Below are 15839 nucleotides of genomic sequence, written 5' to 3'. Positions count from 1 at the left end.
AAGCAGTGGTACAGGAAGAAGTCTGCATCCTTCAAGAAAAACATGATTTTCATGCAGGACAATGCTCCATCACACGCGTCCAAGTACTCCACAGCGTGGCTGGCAAGAAAGGGTATAAAAGAAGGAAATCTAATGACATGGCCTCCTTGTTCACCTGATCTGAACCCCATTGAGAACCTGTGGACCATCATCAAATGTGAGATTTACAAGGAGGGAAAACAGTACACCTCTCTGAACAGTGTCTGGGAGGCTGTGGTTGCTGCTGCACGCAATGTTGATGGTGAACAGATCAAAACACTGACAGAATCCATGGATGGCAGGCTTTTGAGTGTCCTTGCAAAGAAAGGTGGCTATATTGGTCACTGATTTGTTTTTGTTTTGTTTTTGAATGTCAGAAATGTATATTTGTGAATGTTGAGATGTTATATTGGTTTCACTGGTAATAATAAATAATTAAAATGGGTATATATTTTTTTTTGTTAAGTTGCCTAATAATTATGCACAGTGATAGTCACCTGCACACACAGATATCCCCCTAACATAGCTAAAACTAAAAACAAACTAAAAACTACTTCCAAAAATATTCAGCTTTGATATTAATGAGTTTTTTGGGTTCATTGAGAACATGGTTGTTGTTCAATAATAAAATTAATCCTCAAAAATACAACTTGCCTAATAATTCTGCACTCCCTGTACACACATGTGGGTGGAGATGGGTCAGTGAGTGGTTATGCATCAGAAGGTGTTACGTAATTCTGCATACGTGTGGGTGGAGAGGGGTAGGTGAGTAGTTATGCAGCAGAAGGTGAGTTATGTAACTGTGCAGCAGAAGGTGAGTTATGTAACTGCATACGTGTGGGTGGGGAGGGGTAGGTGAATAGTTATGTAGCAGAAGGTGAGTTATGTAACTCTGCATACGGTTGTGTCGAGAGGGATAAGTGAGTAGTTATGCAGCTGAAGGTGTTATGTAACTGCATACGTGTGGGTGGAGAGGGGTAGGTGAGTGGTTATGCGTCAGAAGGTGTTACGTAATTCTGCAGATGTGCGGGTGGAGAGGAGTTGACTGGTCAGAGGGTGTAAGTGACCTGCTGCCCTTCATCTGTGGGCAGGTAGTGTGAGAGAGGTGGCAGGTCATTGGGAAAGGTTGAGCCACATTACCTGGTGTCCTGACCTCTACGTACACAGTGTTAGGGGTAGCAGATGGTAGGGATGTGCCCTCTGCATACAAGTGAGGTGTGGGGGAGGCTGGTACTATGGAGATGAGGTACATTACCGGTGCCCTCTACACACACAGTGAGAATGGTAGCTGTACGGAAGTGAGCTTCATTACATGGTTCCCTCTACAAACACGTTGGTGGGAGAGGTAGTAGAGAGGTGAGGTACATTACCTGGTGCTGTATACACACACGTGCTGTGTGGGGTGGTTGGTAGTAAAGATTTGGGGTAGTAAAGATTTGGGGTGCATTGCCTGATGCCTTCTGCACACAGTGTGAGGGGTAGCTGGTTGTAGTGAGGTGTGATATGTAACCTGGTGCCCTCTGAACACACGTTGGTGGGAGAGGTAGTAGAGGTGAGGTACATTACCTGGTGCCGTATACACACACGTGCTGTGTGGGGTGGCTGGTAGTAAAGAGTTGAGGTAGTAAAGATTTGGGGTGCATTGCCTGATGCCTTGTGCACACAGTGTGAGGGGTGGCTGGTTGTAGTGAGGTTTGATATGTAACCTGGTGCCCTCTGAACACACGTTAGTGGGAGAGGTAGTAGAGAGGTGAGGTACATTACCTGGTGCCTTATACACACACGTGCTGTGTGGGGTGGTTGGCAGTAAAGATTTGAGGTAGTAAAGATTTGGGGTGCATTGCCTGATGCCTTGTGCACACAGTGTGAGGGGTGGCTGGTTGTAGTGAGGTTTGATATGTAACCTGGTGCCCTCTGAACACACGTTGGTGGGAGGGGTAGCTGGTAGTAGGGAGATGTGGCGCATTACCTGGTGCCCATTACACACATAGACACACATACACACTGGGCGGTAGGAATGTGAGGTACATTACCGGTTCCCTCTGTACATAGGAGGTGTGTGGGGAGTAGCTGGCCGTTGGGTGGTGAGGTACATTACCGGTGCCCTCTGTACATAGGTGTGTGGGGAGTAGCTGGCCGTTGGGTGGTGAGGTACATTACCGGTGCCCTCTGTACATAGGAGGTGTGTGGGGCGTAGCTGGCCGTTGGGTGGTGAGGTACATTACCGGTGCCCTCTGTACATAGGAGGTGTGTGGGGAGTAGCTGGCCGTTGGGTGGTGAGGTACATTACCGGTGCCCTCTGTACATAGGTGTGTGGGGAGTAGCTGGCCGTTGGGTGGTGAGGTACATTACCTGTGCCCTCTGTACATAGGAGGTGTGTGGGGAGTAGCTGGCCGTTGGGTGGTGAGGTACATTACCTGTGCCCTCTGTACATAGGAGGTGTGTGGGGAGTAGCTGGCCGTTGGGTGGTGAGGTACATTACCGGTGCCCTCTGTACATAGGAGGTGTGTGGGGAGTAGCTGGCCGTTGGGTGGTGAGCTACATTACCGGTGCCCTATGTACATAGGAGGTGTGTGGGGAGTAGCTGGCCGTTGGGTGGTGAGCTACATTACCGGTGCCCTCTGTACATAGGAGGTGTGTGGGGAGTAGCTGGCCGTTGGGTGGTGAGGTACATTACCGGTGCCCTCTGTACATAGGTGTGTGGGGAGTAGCTGGCCGTTGGGTGGTGAGGTACATTACCGGTGCCCTCTGTACATAGGTGTGTGGGGAGTAGCTGGCCGTTGGGTGGTGAGGTACATTACCGGTGCCCTCTGTACATAGGAGGTGTGTGGGGAGTAGCTGGCCGTTGGGTGGTGAGGTACATTACCGGTGCCCTCTGTACATAGGAGGTGTGTGGGGCGTAGCTGGCCGTTGGGTGGTGAGGTACATTACCGGTGCCCTCTGTACATAGGAGGTGTGTGGGGCGTAGCTGGCCGTTGGGTGGTGAGGTACATTACCGGTGCCCTCTGTACATAGGAGGTGTGTGGGGAGTAGCTGGCCGTTGGGTGGTGAGGTACATTACCGGTGCCCTCTGTACATAGGAGGTGTGTGGGGAGTAGCTGGCCGTTGGGTGGTGAGGTACATTACTGGTGGCAAGCTCTAGCCACCAGGAGCATTTCCAAAGGGCCCCCTGGCTTCTAAAGTGTCTCACTTTCCTGAAAGCTGGCCTTAGTGGCTCCCTTGCTCCAGTTTTCCCTCATTGTGCTCCTCTCCTGCTGGTAGAGGCATCTTGCACAGCCCTTCCATAACCACCCTCCTTCCTGCGCGTCCAGATCCCATAGCATCGTGGCTGTCTTGGGGAGCACCCGAGGTGACAGTGGAGTCCTGGTCTTCCCCCAACTGGTCCTCATGCCCTGAGGGTCAGCTGGAGACAAAGTCCCTTGTCCATCTTTTCAGGCCATCAGGTGGCTTCTCTTTCCAGTTGGCCAGTCGTTCGCTGCCATTGCTGCCCAGGTCCAGGATCATCTTCCCTGCCCCTTCCTTCTGCAGAAGTTTATATGTGGGGGTGGAAAGTTTTAGATGCCAGGTACATCATCCCTCCACCACTGTCTGACCTCTCCTGCTCAGCATTCTGGAACAACCCAATATGGAACTGTCAAATTTTCTCTCCAAACAGCTTCTCTGAGGACTTTGACTCCACCCTTTGCTGACATCACTTCCAGATCGCTTTCTAGCAAAACCTCATAGAGGCTCATGTGTTGGTTCCCGGTGTCTGGGCTTCCAGCTTTGATCATTCGTCTGGCCTGCCCCAGCCCAGGTGTAGTTGTGAGAGCTAATTATCAGATGCAGATTTCCCCATGCTCTTTTCCTCTCCCGTGTGCTAGCTCAATCACTGCTAATTGCGCCCTTTGTGTGGGGAGGCCTTTGTTCCCTCTGATGGAGAGCAGAGTAATTAACTTGGCCCAGCAGATGGGACAAAGGACTGGAATCTGATTGTTAACTGAGCTCGTGAAACATGGCAAGTCCTGAAGTCCCATAAAATGGATATGCTTGTTCTTGGCACCTGTATATTTAAACCCAGCATGCCTTTTTCCCACCAGTTTGACACCTTGCTGGACTGTGTAGGCTTAAGTGGAGTGAAACTACACTTTAAGACAGATTTCACTCATATATATATATAATAAACAGGGAGCACTACAGATTTCCCAGTTAACCATACTGGCCTATATTTGAATGCCCACCAATATCAGGCCTACCCAGGTCAACACCTATCCTTCCAGAGTCCCTTTGCTGCCAGTCTACCTGTGCATAATGACTGGGGTGCACAAGACGGCAGCCTCATATACACATCCCGAACAAGTCTGCGCATATATGTGCACATGTTCAAGTGCAACCAGCCCTTTGCTCCTTACCCTCCCCACACAACATCGGCCTCATCGTAAAAGGCTGACACAGCCGGTAAACAAGCTCAGTCCAATTACCGTGGTTGAGACTTCAGTAGGAAGACTGACCTACAGTAAAGGCCCAAAAACTGGGTGATGAAAAATCCTAGAGAACTAAATAGGCGGAACCCATTTTCACATTACAGAATTGCTCATCAGACTGTAGCGCCTAGCAAAGACTCGCCTCTGTTATGCACTGTAAAAGCACATTCATGTGGCTTACTCTGACTTGCCCCACCACCTCCTCCTCTCTCTGTCAACTGGCTGAGGGCACGATTTGTCTACTAAGGACCTGATTTGTAGCATCAGTCCCAGACTTCAACAAAAACTGAACACTTGAATGTCCTCATGCACTATCAGCACCATCCATAAAAATGTTATGCCAGAGTGTTTCATTCCCTTGTTATAGATGGTAAAAGGTTAAAATGCTTTTAAAGATGAGGATAGATACCTTATTGTTTGAATACATGGATCTCTTTCTTCATGGCTAGCAATTCATGTCCATCAACAGATATGTCTTACTTTGGAGACCCTCTTAAGGTAGTGAAGTCAGACGGCGATAATAAACCTCAGCTGATGTCTCTCTCAGCAGTGCGACTGAGAGAGAAGGGGAGAACCCTCTATACTTTGTTCAACGTATAATTCCCTTTTTATTGGTTTGAGATTTTGCAGATTTAGGGACTAAAGCGGATTGGAACCCCTAACCTTCAGTCTTGGCCTGTGGAACTCCCCCGCTTCTACTGTTTGTCCCTTTACTCGCTCCAGCTCTCTGTGATTGATTTGTATAGCGCCGCTAATTACTCGAGAGGGTATCCAGGCGCTTGCAGGATCCAAGGAACTCAGTCGAATAGCCAGGTCTTGAGATTTTTTCAGAATTCCGGTAGAGAAGGGGAAGTTCCGGGCTGCAGGGGGGGACCATTCCATGTCTTGGCTGCAAGGTAAGAGAAGGGGCGCCCTCCGCTCATGCTTCTGTTGATGGGGGAGCGTGGACGAGTGAGAGCCCAAGCCGTAGCACCCAGAGCTGGTGGAGTTTGTGGACTGAAGTATATAGAGCTCAGAAGATTACAGCTGTCGGTTTCTTTAATAAACAGAGACTCGAGGCCCAGAGTATCATCTGTTCCCTCCTAGATATCGACATGCACACTTTGATGTTACATCTCGATTTTAACTTCACTTAAATCTCTACACTTCTCATTCCCACAGTGGTAAAAAGTCCACTGCTTAGCTACTGCATCCTCCAATGAGAGTGCTTGCTGACAGGAGGGGTGGAGATGGAAGGTTTTCTCAGCCAGTCATCGAGCGAGTCTCGCACAAATGTCTCTTGCGATGAGGACTCGGGTGAGGGATGAAAACAGCCGTGCAAACCAATCATGATGATAACAGTATAACAACTAAGGGCATGACTTGGATATTGGCGGAGGGAATACTCCGTCACAGACGTGACGGATATCCCCTCCACCGTACTGCGATCTCCATAGGATATAATGGGATGGTAATAAAGCGGACGGGATAGCCGTCATGTGTGACACTGAGGATTCCCCTCCGCCAACACCTAAATCAGGCCCAAAGTCCTTCCAGGGAGGAAGAAGACAAGATCATAACAATCCCCATGTGGAAGGGTTTTAATTTCATGCACAATGTTTTTAAGTGATTAGATTCATTGATATAGAACTGTTACTGAGCACTTTAGTTTGGATATAAGATGCCCCTTAAGCTATTAGACCTGAGATTACAATAGCCTTATACGATTGTTAGTTCTTATTTAAAAACTCTTTTGCCTCCAACCATCTTGGTTAGTTTGAAGAATTGCTGATTAAATCCCTGGACTTGTGCACTTAGCACTTTAGTAGGGGCTGAGGGCGGCTCTTGCATGACAAGGTGGAGCTTGCCATGCAAGTTATTTGGCATTTCATATAGCTGGATATCTTTTGCACTTATCTAGTCATGTTTTACAGTGTCCTATGTTTGAAATTTGTGGTTCCTAACTGTTTTCTTTTGATGCTGTATGGCTTATATTTGTATGCTGTAACAATTATTCAATAAAACATGGTATAATGGTGTGTCCTCCTTCGCTGCATAAGCTCCATATAGCTGCGGTCCCAAGGACAGCAGACACTTCAGATGCACTGTGACTCTGGCTTTAACTCACACTTACCCCGAGGGTGAATGCTGGTGGAGAACAGGGGAAGCCATGGTAAAGGAGGGGGCTCTGGATGATGCCTGCAGACAGCAGGATGGTGGGCCAGAAAGAATGTCCGGCTCGATCAAGTATTCGAGGGGAGTGAATATTATCGTTTTTTGCAGCTGGCGCACGCTTTGAGGAGGCATATCAGGGAAGGAGATCAAGTGCCGGAAGCCTCTACCGGAGGATAGGGTCCTACTATAACCACGTCCTAGGAAAGGAGTCTCGGTGATCTATAGGAAATTAATCAACAATTCCCCGAGCCTGCTGAGTAAATTGAGGGAGACATTGGAGGCCGACCTGGGACACCTAGAAGAGGATGAGTGGGGGAGGCTCTCAGCAGTCCCAGGGACATAGCCATCAAGGCCAGGTTTCGACTGGGCCAGCTAAAAATCCTGAACAGAGTGTATTATTCTCATCCATTGCTATATAAAATTGGTAGTGCGGGGAACCGACTCTGTCTGAGGGGCTGCTTTAAAGAAGGCACGTTCATACACATACTCTGGGGATGCCCCCTGATACGGGATTACTGGGCCAGTTTAGTTAGAGAGATGTCCCGGCCCATCGCACTAGACATGCCTTTGGACCCTAAGTGGCTTATCCTGGGAATAAAGGGAGAACACACCTGTTTTTTAGGTAAAAAAAACCAATAAAAATATATATTTTTTAAAAGTATTCGAGGGGAGGTATTTTTCGTCTGCCACACACGCTCAAATCATTCACTTTTGCCTGCCCTCCAATTTGAGGGGTGCCACTCATCCGTGTCTAGAAACACTGGAGGCACCCGGCGTACAAAGTACATGGTATTCGGAACCAGCAGAGACTGAAACAGTCATGAAAAATGCCCCTTGGAAGCTGTGCTCACTACTAATTGTGCAGCTGTTTTCACACACCAGCCCAAGGTATCTTTTAATGAGGTTAGGGGCCCTTCACTGGGCCTGCAAGAAGGTGGGTGGCTATGCTGCTGTTCATGGGCGTCTGATTTCTGCACCCAATGTATTACACTCACCCTCACCACTTTAAAACAGCAGATCATTACTGGTGTTAGGAACACCTGCAACCCTGATGTTTGGGTGCTGGGGCAGGGAGGGCGCGTGGCCACACCAAACACCTTGGTAAAGGCTGATGCCACCTTGAAGGGTGTCAGCCAAGGAGGCGGTCATTACCCAGAACAGCACCAGGGTCCCTGCCGGACGACCAGCTAGCCTCACATTACACACTTCTGGAGAAGATTAGGTGTTAAACTGTTGTGTAGAACTGTCAGGGGATTGGTATGTGTAAGGAGAAACTTACTTTGTAACATAACATCAATAACACAACAATACATGATATAAACTGAAATAAACTATTTCCGTGGCTATATTCTGTTCTAATCCCTACCCTAAATATCCACCTTTGTGCTGCCAGTGCTTGACACAGTGTGCCATCAATGCCAACATAAATGTAAAGGAAGCCAAAAGTTATTTGATGGTGCCAAAGTGCAAATGATTTATTAATGAACAGCTATTATCATTAGTAACAACTCCTCTTTGTGTCTTTAGAAGGAAGAAACATTAGATGCAGCTGAAGAAATTCTGCGGAGCTGGAGAGACGCCCCGGCTGCGCCATGAGTCCCACCTCTCCCTTCAGAAGCTGCTGGCCTTCCTTCTGCGCTTGAGTGATGCTATGTACAGGTCTGCATAGAAGCTTCCTGACTGCACCAAAGCAGCCTCCAGGAGGTGCTGTCTGAAACAGACCCCACAGGCCAGTGACAAGCCCCTCAGCAGTCCTACCTGAGATCAAGAGATGGACTCACACTGAGGCTCAGGGGAGACCTGTCAGGACCACAGCTCCATCCCTGCTTAGATTACAGCAACATTGTGTTGTTAGGAGCTTCAAAGACATATATCCAAAAACTCTAAAGGATTAAGAACCAAGAAGCACAAATTACAAAAATCAGAAGCACATCACCCTAGCACGAAAACAATCACACCGGCTGCCGGTAAAACAAAGAATCAACTTTAAAAAAGCTTTGAATAAATGCTATTGTCGAGCGAACCCCATCCAGCTTCAGGCATTAGCAGGTCACCTGCTCAGTTCTACTCCGATGAAATTAACTCAATAAATGTAATAAAAACAAATGCAGAACACTAAGGCCCTCATGATGAGTGTCCTGTAAAATGTCCCAGATTTTTCCTCATCCCTGTAGTTATCTATACTGGGTTATCACTTACCTCTGTCTTTTGGAGATGTGTTTGCGTCTCCTCCGTCCTCTTCCCGGCTGCACTGCACACAGCCCCCAGCCAATCACGACGCTGCTGTCAGCAGCATGACAGCAGGGGCGTGATTGGTGTGAGCGTCCTGCTTCGGCGCTCACAGAGGGGGTGAAGGCCTGTGCACTTTCTCCACCCGGCTGTGAAATGCAGCTGGGTGGAGAGATGCAAAGTGCGCATGTCTGTGTGGCCGCCCGGACATGGCTGGCCAAACAGACATGCGCACTTATTGTGCACATAAAACTCCCCCTCCAGCCTAGCCCCACCCCGCCCCCAACCCAGCTTTGTTTTTATCATTTTATTTTTACTTCTGCTTGAAAGCAGCTGGCGATGCTTCTCCGCCTTAGCCAAAGAGCCGCCCCTGCCTTTCAACTCCACTTTTACACACAAACACACACACACTCACACATACACACAAATTCACACTTCGGCACACTCTCTCTGACATAAACACACTCTCACCCGCAAGCACGCACACAACATGCATTTAAAAGCATTCTTGCATCCAGCTAATTGTACTCCATTTTTATTACACAAATAGTGAATATTAAGTTATTCACAATTAGTGTAATAAATTGACAGAAAACAAAGATAGTGGAGCCCCATCTGACATCCATAAGGACGAGCTGCCGCTGTGTTCCTGGCACTGATTTTCCTACCCCGGAGCCCAGGGGTCACAAAGGCAGTGCCAGCGGTAGCAAACTGCAAGCCAGGGGTCGCAGCTGCGACCCCTAAATTGCGCCTATGCTCCAGTCGCACAACACGATTGTTTCCATTGCTCTTCCTAGACACTGCAGGACAAAGTGCCCATTGTGACATGTGGGCACATTAGACATCCATTAAATATTTCACCGGCTCACTCTTGTATCCTTTGGCATTTTCTGTGGGTCCACTCATTCTTGTACATGGACAGATTCCCCCCTCATATCCTACATGATTTGTGGGCCCTCCCTCATCCTCTTAACTTGTCAATTGTGTGTCCTTCTTCTGACCCAATACCACCCCCTTGTCCTGTTCTTCAGGGGACTGTTGTATCCTCCTCCCCCTTACCCTGTAGTCTCCTTTCCCATCTCTCCTTCATAGGAACAGCATGGTCCCCTGTCCTGTGCCCCACAAAGCTGCTTTGAAATCTGCTGTAGTCTCTCCTCCCACAACATGATTTGGATCTTCTGTAGCCGATATACCTGCAGCATCCTGGGATGTCCTTCTGTCGTCTGCACCTTGTTTGTGGAATAGAACATTCAAGGTGATGCTGCTTTTCAACAGAGGGCACCTTACTGGGGTGATAAAGTGGTTTGTGGATACATGCTGTAGCTAAACTCAGGAATTGACTTGTCCTTCGCTCTGCGTGCAGATCAACTACCTCCGGAGCAAGCCACAAGGCTCACCTTTGTTTAAAAGAAATGGCAAAATCTAATGTTTCCTTGTTGTCATATCAAATCATTTTCATGTACATAAATCATTGTAGCCACAATTAGCAACCATACTATGAGTGGTGCAGATGCATGGTTGAAATCAAATGACAAACGTTTTAAATAACATCTGAGCTGTCTTTGCTAATATGAAGTATCTAGAGGCTCACGTGGGCTACTTGGTATCTCTGGCCTGTGGTGTAAAATACTGTCGCTAAGAAAGCTCCATTTCTCCAGCGTTGCATCTTTCATATATTCACATGCTTGAATCATCCCCTGTTGTCGGGCTGAGATTCCCCGATACATTAAGATAGCAGTATACAGTTATTTTTCACGCAGAGCCTGGATTGCTGATTCGTTGACACTGGGATTTGGATGTCGATATCGAGGAGACCCTTGGTTTGCCTTAACGTCGTTTATGCCTTTTTGTAGGACATTAATCGTCTTGTTTTCTTTTGACAATTGTGTTGTGTCCTCCTTCTGCATCAGGTTGCTACACTTTCTGTCCTGGGGAAGAAACTGACAAATAATTTTTAGGGGTTGAAACGTCGACCTGTATATCTTAACCGAATTAGCATTTATTGCCGAACTTTGGGAAATCAATTCAGTCTATTTATCTCTCTAAAGGGTTTTCACCCTAAAGCATAGGTCCTGTTGGTTAAGATACTCAATTCTTATGCGCACTGAATGTTCTTTACACATTCGTATCTTAGTTTCACTTTCCCTGCACCTTTCTGCGCTTTGGCATTGTCACCTTGTTCATGCAATATTAGGGATAATTAAATAAAAGGATTCTTGAATGTCATTTGTTGTCACAGCAGGTTTTGACTGTGTTAATCCCTGCCAAGTATTGAAAGTTTCTAAATGATTACTATATTTTTGGCCTTCATTACCCTACTGTGATTGCAATACAGGGTGCCTCCCTCATTTTTTCTGAATCAGAATAGCAAGTATTACACATTATAAAATACAACAAAGTGGGAAGCAGGCTCACCTTTAATGGAACGGGTTTCTCAGGACTATCTGTCCCGCTGCTGTGTCAGCTTTTGCAACCACATCTAGGCAGTAGTGTTTCGTGAACGTCTGCCTGGTCCTCCATGTGGCTGCAAGGGAGATGTCCTTCAGGGGCATCCCCGCAGAGTGCCACAGTCGTTGAAGTCATGCCTCTGGTAAAATGCACACTCACTTTTCCACGGAGAGGATGCTTGGCTTTGGCATGACAAAAAGTGATGCAGGCTGAGAGCCAATGAGCAACCCCCCTTTTTGGACAGAGCTTGACCTTTTCATGGTTCACCAAATGACACAAACAGCTGGTCTGATGTACGCATGTCCTCTGTCTTGTCTATATATAATATAGGACATCTACGTAAGTCCAAATAATGTAACAAACTTTCTGCTGTTGATGGTGGATTTGGATAGTAAGATCTAAGAATGACAGGTTCATTTAGGTGAATGTCAGTAGGTACTTTTGGACTGAATTTAGGGATGGCTCTGAGAATTACCCTGTCTTTCATACACTGAAGAAAAGGTTCTCCAATGGTGAATGCTTAAATCGTTCCCACACTCCAACTGTAGCTGAACAATTAACTAGAGACACTGTGTAAAAAATAGAAACTAAACTCAGTAGGGCTGTTACCATAGGTCACACCAATAGTCTTAGACAAGAAACTCTGATCAACAAATAAAGATGTGTATAGATCTCCAAGACCCAACACTAATATCATATGTAACACCTAACTGGTCTAAAATATAAATAGCATTTTGAAGAGTGATAGACTTGGCATCCTTGCCGTGGTCTCCCCTAGCTTTGTGCCTCTGTTTCCCGGGTTGTTGATGTGTGCTGGACTCTGTTTTTACTGTTTTTGATACTGTCGGCTCTTTACCACTGCTATCCAGTGCTAAAGTGCAAGTGCTCCTATGTAAAATGTATGTGTAATTTGATTTCCATGATTGACATCTTTGATTTACTAGTAAGTCCCTAGTACCGTGCAATAGAGGTTCCCAGGGCCTGTAAATCAAATGCTACTAGTGGGCCTGCAGCACTGGTTGTGCCACCCACATTAGTAGTCCTGTAAACATGGCTCTGATCTGCCACTGCAGTGTCTGTGTGTGCAGTTTTAAACTGCCAATTCGACGTGGCAAGTGTACCCACTTGCCAGGCCTAAACCTTCCCTTTTCTTACATGTAAGGCACCCCTAAGGTAGGCCCTAGGTAGCTCCGTGGGCAGGGTGCAATGTGTGTTTAAGGTAGAACATATAATAATGTGTTATATATGTCCTGACAGTGAAATACTGCCAAATTCGGTTTTCACTGTGCAAGGCCTCTCTCTCTCATCGGTTAACATGGGGGCTGCCTTTAAATATTATTACAGTTCAGATTCTCTTTAGGGAGCAGATGGAAATATGGAGTTTAGGGTCTCTGAACTCACAATTTAAAAATACATATTTTAGTAAAGTTTGGTTTTAGATTGTGTGTTTGAAAATGCCACTTTTAGAAAGTAGGCATTTTCTTGCTTAAACCATTCTGTGACTCTGCCTGTTTGTGGATTTCCTGTCTGGGTCAGTTTGACAGTTGGGCTGTTTGCACCTATTCTCTAGACAGTGACACAAAGGGATCTGGGTTGTAGCCTGCATATCCCGATGAGCCATCTGTGCTGGGAGGAAGGGGATGAATGGTCACTCACACTTGAAAGGGCTGTGCCTGCCCTCACACAATGCAGTCTCCAACCCCGTGGTGTGTGTCTGGGGCCTGGCTTGGGCAAGGCAGGATCTTACAAGTAAGAGAGACTTTCCTTTGAAGTTTGCCTACTTCAAAGGCAGAAAGTGGTATAAGTAGTGACCCCAAAACCCCTGACAATTAGATCACTTCTGGATTCAAGAGGAACCTCTGCCAAGGAGAAGAGCTGAAATTTACGATGCACCTTCCACGACGTGGCTGATAAACGACGCTACACGGCTGAAATCAACTCTGCACCTGCATCGCGGCTGGGAGATCGACGCTCGCGGCTGGAGAAACGACACACAACACCTGCTTACGGAGGCTGATAACAACGCAAACCCCACCCAGCGTGGATTTCTAACACCGTGCGACCGGATTTTCCACGCATCGTCCCTGGGCGTCCAAGTCAACCCGACTCTGCGTGGATCCAAGGTGCTCGTCCGGAAATCGGCGCATCGCTCTCTTGCAAGGGAGAAAAGCGACGCATCACCGACCCGACCGCAGAAGAAAACGATGCACAGCCTCACTTGTGAGTAAGGAATCAATGCATTGTTGACTTTTCCGCCACACGATCGCCCGTACAGCTTTATTTTTTACACTTACCAGGTACTTTTTGTAACAACAGCATTTTCACTGTTTTCTAAGGATTAAGACTCTTATTCTTTTGAAAATTCATATCTTGACTTGTGCATGTTGGATTTTTTGTCGTTTTGGTCTTGTTTTGTCTAGATAAATATTACCTATTTTTCTAATCCTGTAATGTGTCATTTTGTAGTGGTTCACCGTATTACTGTGTTGGTACGAAAACTTTACACATTGCTTCTGAAGTTAAGCCTGCCTGCTCATGCCAAGTTACCAAGGGGGTGAGCTGGGGTTAACTGAGTGTGATTCTCCTTTACCCTGACTAGAGTGAGGGTCCTTGCTTGGGCAGGGGGTAACCTGACTGCCAACCAAAGACCCCATTTCTAACAAAGACTATTCAGAATGTTTCTTATTCTGTCTTCCTCCCGATACATAGAACACTACCACAAATTCTTAGCCCCATTTACCTTCTCTTCCAAGGACGGAGTAATTGTGTTCGCTCTCTCACAAGACAAGAGACAAATAGAAGACAGGATGTTATTGTCCATCTCTTTTTTTTTTTTTTCCATATAAACAGTACTGGCCCGGCTCCTCTTTCTGAAGCATCAGCCTCTACAATGAAATTAGAGGTACCTGGTTGCCACAAAAATAGAGCTTAAGTGAACATTTTCTTAGCACATTTAAAAACATTTCAACTTGAGCATCCCAGCAAAAGCCTAACATGTTTTCCTTCTTTTAAAAAAAATAGGTGATAGCACTAGTCTCAGCATAATCGTCAATAAATTGACGATAAATATTTTCAAATCCAAAGAAACATTTAGGGAGTCATTATGACCCCAGCTGTCGGCGGAACACTGGCGGTAATACCGCCAACAGGCTAGTGGTGTTCTGCCATCGTATTATGACTGTGGCGCATTTGCCACGGTCATACTGCCGGTCCCGCCAGTATACCGCCAGGCATCAGCCGGGTGGTCATAATCTGCCAGGGCAGCGCTGCCCTAGGGATTATGAGTCCCCAACAGCCAGCCTGTCCATGGCAAGGCTGGCAGTAAGGGGGACTCGGGTGCCCCTGGGGGGCCCTGCACTGCCCATGCACTTGGCATGAGAAATGCAGGGGCCACCAGGCACAGCCCCATCGCGCATTTCACTGCCTGAATTACGGGCAGTGAAATGGGCGATGGGTGCTGCTGCATCCGCTGCACATCAACATTGCTGCCGGCTCGATTACGAGCCGGCTTCAATGTTGATGTGACCTTTCCGCTTGGCCAGCAGACGGAAACGCTGTTTCCGTCCTCTGGCCCAGCAGAAAAGTCATATTAGGGGGCCAAGCATACCGTCAGCACTGGCGGTATGTTGGCTTCGGCGGTCTTTTTACAAGACCGCCGAAGTCGTAATGAGGGCCTTAGGCCCATATTTATACTTTTTGACGCACAACTGCGCCAACGCAGTTGTGCGTCAAAACTTTTACCGCCGGCTGACGCCATTCCATACACTCCATGCGGGCGCCTTATTAATGGAATGACGTTAGCCGGCGCTGCGGACTGGTGTGCGTCAAAAAAAATGACTCACACCAGGCAGCGCCGGCGTATGGGAAAATGGGGGTTGTGCGTCAAAAAATGGTGCAAGTCAGGTCTGAGGCAAAATTCAGTCCTCAAACCGGATTTGCGCCATTTTTTTTTAACGCCCAACCTCCATTGACATGACTCCTGTCTTAGCAAAGACAGGAGTCATGCCCCCTTGCCCAATGGCCAGGCCCAGGGGACTTATGTCCCCTGGGCATGGTCATTGGGCATAGTGGCATGTAGGGGGGCCCAAATCAGGCCCCCCTATGCCACAAAAAAAAATAGGAAAAAAATACTTACCCGAACTTACCTTTACTTCCCTGGGATGGGTCCCTCCATCCTTGGGTGTCCTCCTGGGGTGGGCAAGGGTGGCAGGGGGTGTCCCTGGGGGCAGGGGAGGGTACCTCTGGGCTCCTTCTGAGCCCACTGGTCCCTTAACGCCTGCCCTGACCCAGGCGTTAAAAAACGGCGCACATCAGGCTGTGCGCCGTTTTTTAAGGCCCACCCCCTCCTGTGCGTCAAAATGACGCCAGAGTATAAATAAGGGGCACAGGCCTTAAAGTCATTTTTTGGAAGGGAACGCCTACCTTGCATATAATTAACGCAAGGCTGGTTCCCCCTTCCAAAAAATGACGCACATGGTGGAATTTTGACACCCGCGGGGTCGGGCGTCAAAGTATAAATATGGGTCA

At 47.5% G+C, this 15839-nt stretch overlaps 1 protein-coding gene across 1 annotated transcript in view; it reads left to right on the top strand.

Annotated features, from left to right (window-relative positions):
• The window catches only part of LOC138299020 (uncharacterized), a 335289-nt gene that overhangs the window by 186754 nt on the left and 132696 nt on the right, over nucleotides 1-15839 (top strand). The window contains exon 15 of the mRNA XM_069236923.1: nucleotides 8163-8228. Within this exon, the coding sequence (XP_069093024.1) occupies nucleotides 8163-8228 (66 nt within the window). The remainder of the gene's footprint in view (nucleotides 1-8162; nucleotides 8229-15839) is intronic.

Source organism: Pleurodeles waltl, chromosome 6, assembly GCF_031143425.1.
Source record: "Pleurodeles waltl isolate 20211129_DDA chromosome 6, aPleWal1.hap1.20221129, whole genome shotgun sequence".
In the NCBI taxonomy this organism is placed as follows: Eukaryota; Metazoa; Chordata; class Amphibia; order Caudata; family Salamandridae; genus Pleurodeles; species Pleurodeles waltl.
Note: the sequence above shows the minus strand (reverse complement) of the source record. Positions and strands in the feature narration are given on the sequence as shown.